This window comes from Fistularia commersonii, chromosome 35 (assembly GCF_037954325.1).
Source record: "Fistularia commersonii isolate RoL2024-O1a breed Wild chromosome 35, RoL_Fcom_v1.0, whole genome shotgun sequence".
NCBI classification, from domain to species: Eukaryota; Metazoa; Chordata; class Actinopteri; order Syngnathiformes; family Fistulariidae; genus Fistularia; species Fistularia commersonii.
In genome coordinates this window covers 8,325,264-8,330,513 of record NC_141318.1, presented here as the reverse complement: position 1 = coordinate 8,330,513, position 5,250 = coordinate 8,325,264, and the positions used below count along the sequence as shown (strand labels likewise).

The 5,250-nt window shown below is 50.2% G+C and overlaps 1 protein-coding gene across 1 annotated transcript; it reads left to right on the top strand.

Annotated features, from left to right (window-relative positions):
- Positions 1–217: 217 nt before the first annotated feature.
- Positions 218–4,758, top strand: LOC147214068 (neuronal pentraxin-1-like). Its single transcript, XM_086142679.1, has 5 exons — positions 218–756; positions 1,068–1,275; positions 1,916–2,157; positions 2,494–2,673; positions 3,383–4,758. Exons 1-5 carry the CDS (start codon positions 337–339, stop codon positions 3,602–3,604), a joined length of 1,272 nt encoding a protein of 423 aa, XP_085998805.1. The 5' UTR covers positions 218–336; the 3' UTR covers positions 3,605–4,758.
- Positions 4,759–5,250: the final 492 nt, after the last annotated feature.

Below are 5,250 nucleotides of genomic sequence, written 5' to 3'. Positions count from 1 at the left end.
TTCTCTGCACGCTGCGCGTGGATCCGATCGGATCCGTGGGGGAGTGAGGGGGTGGGGAGGCTTACACACGCACGCACCAGAACGCGTCACGCAGCAGCAGCAGTGGGACGACCTTAAATGAGTGGGCCGGGCTCCACGGGCACGGCGGATCCTCCTCTCAACCGATGCGGTGCATGTGCGTGGTGTTATGTCCGCTATATAAACCGAGCGCCGCCGCTAGAAGTCCCAGCTCCAGTGGACAGCTCCGTGGTGCTGAAACCTTTCACTCACCGCGCACACACACACACACACACACACACACACACAGGGACGCATACACACAGGCAAACCGGAACCATGGACGGGTTCCCGTGGAAACTTTTTCTACTCTCTCACCTGGTCGTGGCGGGGAGCTCCGCGCAAGACTTCGGACAGACGCAGTTTATATGCACGTCGGTGCCCAAGGATATGGACCTGTGCGCGGCAACGATGCAGAACAGCGGCCCCGCAGAGGACCTGAAAACCACGGTGATGCACCTGCGGGAGACGGTGCTGCAGCAAAAGGAGACCATTATGAACCAAAGGGAGACGATCAGGGAACTAACGTTGAAGTTGAGTCGCTGCGAAAGTCAGAGCGTCCCGGCGGCCGCGGGCCCCGGGGGCCGGCGGCCGGGGGCCAAGAACACCATGGGGGATATATCACGGGGGACCACGGACACGCTGGCGCAGCTGGGTCAGACTTTACAGACCCTCAAACAGAGACTGGAGAATCTAGAGGTAGGCACGACACGAGGTTGGGGGTGGGAGTAGGGGAGGTCAGGGACTTCGGAAGCCAAAGTGGGGGGGGGGGAGAAAAAGTGGATCACTTTGATAAAATGAAAATAAAAAGTGATAAACGCCCCGGTTGCGCACGGTTATGACGCAGGCCTGAAATGGAAAGCTGGTGAGATGATGCGTTCAAGGACCAACATGCGTGTGTGAGTTTTGGTAGAGTCTTCCCTTCCCTCCCTCCCCCTCCCCATTAACCGCCCTTGTCCCCCCCCCCCCCTTCCCCCTTCCCCCCTCCCCTCTCACCCACCACGTTGCAGCAATACAGCCGGGGCAACGGCACGGCGCAGGCGAACAGCCTGAAAGACCTGCTGCAAAATAAGATCGATGACATGGAGAAGCAGGTGCTGTCCCGGGTCAACACGTTAGAGGAGAGCAAACCGGGATCCCGGAACGACAGCGAGCAGCGGAACCGAGTGGAGTCCACGCTCACCACCCTGCACCACCGGATCACGGACCTGGAGAAAGGTGCGTTCAGGACAAGACGGGACTCTGGTTTTCCCGCCGGAGGTCCAAATGGAGATAACGCCTCGTATTGTTTATTATTATTAAGTCTGAAGGTTGTTGCGGGGAAATGAAAAAAAAGAAAGAAGGGATGAAGCTGCTGCAAAACCGCGCGCCGTGCGTCAGGGAGGGCAGCTGCATTGCTTTGCATATCTTACGTCCTGTCAGGACTTTTTTTTATGACTTCCTCTATGCGGGTGGGAGTGGGAGTGGGGGGGGGGGTCTCTGCAGAGAAAGTGTGCAAAGGTGCGTCTCCACACCTGCCGCGTTCAAAAGCATCCATCAATGGGCTGCCCGGTGCGTGCACATGCGAGCGTGTGTATGTGTGTGTGTGTGTGTGTGAGTGGGAGAGTGAGAAAGACAGAGTGGAGGGAAAGGTTGACATCTTGACAGATGGAGAGACAGAAAGTATGAGAGAGGAGGAGAGAAAAAAAGAGAGAGAGAAGAGATCTTGCACAAAACAATAAAAACAATTAAAGCAACTGATAGAAGTGGAAGTTCTTAGTTCCCATAAGCTGGGGTGCATAAATATAGTCGTCAGTTCATCCATCCTTCTGCCCACTCCATAATCTCAATTCACGTTGATGTTGTCCCCCCCCAAAAGGCAAAGACGGCAGGCCGACGGACAAGTTTCAGCTGACCTTCCCGCTCAGAACCAACTACATGTACGCCAAAGCCAAGAGGAGCCTCCCTGAGATGTACTCCTTCAGTGTGTGTCTGTGGATCAAGTCCAACGCCTCGCCCGGAGTGGGGACGCCCTTCTCCTACGCCGTCCCAGGCCAAGCCAATGAGCTGGTATTGATAGAGTGGGGCAACAACCCCATGGAGATCCTCATCAATGACAAGGTAAGTTAGTCCCTTCCTATATTGCCTCTTTACTTCTGTGTTGGATCAGGGTTTAAGAAGAGGTGAAACCATTTGCAGGGACAGAGAAATAGACTACTAGTCAGAGAAGTACCGGACTTACTTACAAGTTCAAAAAGTGAAAATGAGATTTAAAAAAAAACAAAAAAAAAAAAACGTTGTCGAAGCGAGGAGGAGGAAGCCCTCCAGGAAGAAAAGATATGAGATGAGGAGGTGATTCAGCAGGAAATGGCAGGTCTCGACTCTTGCTACCGAGGGGTCGGGACAAAGTGATGACGGAGGAGCGGGGAAGTGAAAAGAGAACCGTCTGTGCCGCAGTTCGCCAAGCTGCCGTTCCTGATCAACGACGGAAAGTGGCATCACCTCTGCATCACGTGGACCACCCGTGACGGGATGTGGGAGGCCTTCCAGGACGGAGTCATGAGGGGCAGTGGGGAGAATCTGGCACCGTATCATCCCATCAAACCAGAGGGGGTGCTGGTCCTGGGACAAGAGCAGGTGGATACACTTTTACGTTCGAGGAATGATTACTATCAATATTATTATTTAAGTGCCTAATCACGTTGAACTGATTTTCACAACAAACCCACAATGCAGGGTTGGGTTTGTTTGTTTGTTTGTTTTTTCTATAGAACAAGGAAAAAGAACGATTTCCACTCAAATGCTGATTAAACTACGCCACATTTTTGTGCGGAAACATTAACATTTTTTGTAATCGGTGATGATATATCATCATGCATTTTGTTCTATCACATTATAGCTACTCTCCGGGTTGTTTTTTTGTTTGTTTGTTTGTTTTGAAGTTTATTAGGACAGTATACAAATACATTAAGCACAGAGGCAGAGATGTTTGTACCAGATTATAGCTCATAGCTAATTTCCATCTGTAGTCCTGGACAATACAAATATAAAACTGTATAAAATAGACAATATATATAAAATATACAAATAGGCAATAAAATAACTATACAATATATAAACAGGCAATAAAATATGTATTTTGCAAGTTGAAAGTGCAATTGTTGTGATATTGTTGTGATATTGTTACTTTGGTCATCTGGTCATCTTTTTCAATGGAAAGTGGAAATAATAAAGGAAATGGCAAGACTCGGGTTGCGAACGCAAAAAAATCTTGCCACTACTGACACATAACATACCGATCGATTCACACATTTTCCGACTCTCTCTCCCCCCCTTCTCTCGACAGGACTCTCTGGGAGGAGGCTTCGACGCCACGCAAGCCTTTGTAGGCGAGTTAGCCAACCTGCATATCTGGAACAGGAAACTTTCCATCGCCGAGATCTACAACTTGGCGACCTGCAACAACAAAGCGCCTGCCGGCAACGTTTTCTCCTGGACGGAGAGCAACATCGAAATATTCGGCGGGGCGACCAAGTGGCCCTTCGAGCCTTGTCGTTCGCTCAACTGAACTGCAGCCCTCCCTCCCTCCCCCCCGATCAAGAGAGGCCTCGGTATTTCTGAGCTTTTTGTCGTTCTTGTCTTCATTTGACGTTCGTTAAGAGGCTATTCGATCTTGAGTTAGTGGTAAGCTTAAACATGGGATTTCTATCATTCCCTGAGTATTTACGTGCAAAAACAACATTTTTCATCTTGAGGGGAGAAAAAAAAAAATCCGGTGATCCTGTATTTTATTTATTTTTTTGCGCGCTCTCTCTCTCCCTCAGACATTCAACGGAAAGCGCACCTTAGATTTCTATTTTATCGAATTATTTATCGAATGATTTATTTGCTTATTCGGTCTGGGACTGGCAGCTGGCGATCTGCGCCTCACGTTTGGACGAGCTGGCATCCGAGTGAGGAACTACACAACCGCCATCCCTCCTTCCACGCCTCCATCCGCCCCTCCCGGTCCCTTCGGAGCGCGGGAGATTAAGCTGTCCGTCCAATTCTCGTCAGTGTTTCGGCACCGTCGGGTGATGTCTGACTCGGTACAGCTCCCCTCCTTCCCCCTCACCCCCCCCCCCCCACACCTCCACGCCCCCTCATGGCGGGGGGGCCCTCCGGAACTTGCACTGTGAAAGACAAGAGGAGAGCGCAGGCGGAGATTAGGGTAACGCCGAAAGGACGCCGCAAAGTCAAGACACGTGGCACGGGTCAAATTCTCAATCGTCGTTCGCTTCAACGTGTTTCCTGTAAGAATGTCGTTAACTTGCCAATATCGCTACGAAGCCTGGGTGCCTTGGGCTGGTACAAATATTCAGCACATACGATCTGTTTTGAGTTGCAAATTAAATGTTCATGGGTTCGTTCTCTTTTATTTCCTTTTCCTCCAGCCGGGTTGAGTTCATCGTTTATCCTCCGGTAAATGTAATTTGATTACAGTTTGTTATCTGACATGACGTGTTTTGGCCGGTGTTTGTACTACTCTGTATTAGGAATGTTACAGTGTCTGTATAGTAACAGCATGAATGACAGAGTGCTGTGGAAGCATTGTTGAAATCTGCTTTACTACGTTCTCTGGGTGTGGGTTTTTTACTGCATTGTTATATGCTCCGAGCATGGCAAAACCTGAGAGATGAAGAATTTAATTTTTGTAATAAAATTGTGATACTTAATGTCACAGTCCACTCCCGCCTTTGTGTGGTGTCCCGCGTGGGCCGAGAGCACGCGTGTACCTTGAAGGGGGAAGTGAAGGGACGGCGACGGCCCGGCTGCGAGAACAAACACAGTATGTAACCCGCTACTTTGCTTTAAGCACCCGATGCTTCGCCCGAACCTCCCCCCCCTTCGGAGTCGATGCTCTTTCCCGTAAAGCGTCGCCGACAATTCAGTCGAGACAACCGACACGGAATTTTTGTCTTTTTCGCCATTAAATATAATCCTGAAAAAAGCTACGGGAGCTACGATCGGGTGACCGGTTCGAGCTGAGCGTGTGTCGGAAGAGGACGAGCAAGAATGAAAGGAAAGGCGGAGAAGACGACGGCGAGAGCGGAGATGTCTGGTTTCGAGATGGTTTTCGAGGGGTAAAAACGGGAAGCGGAGATGGAAAACGTCGAGGTCGCCTTCGGGAGTGACATGGAAGATGTTTCACAGTTAAGTCAGACTGAGACGGTA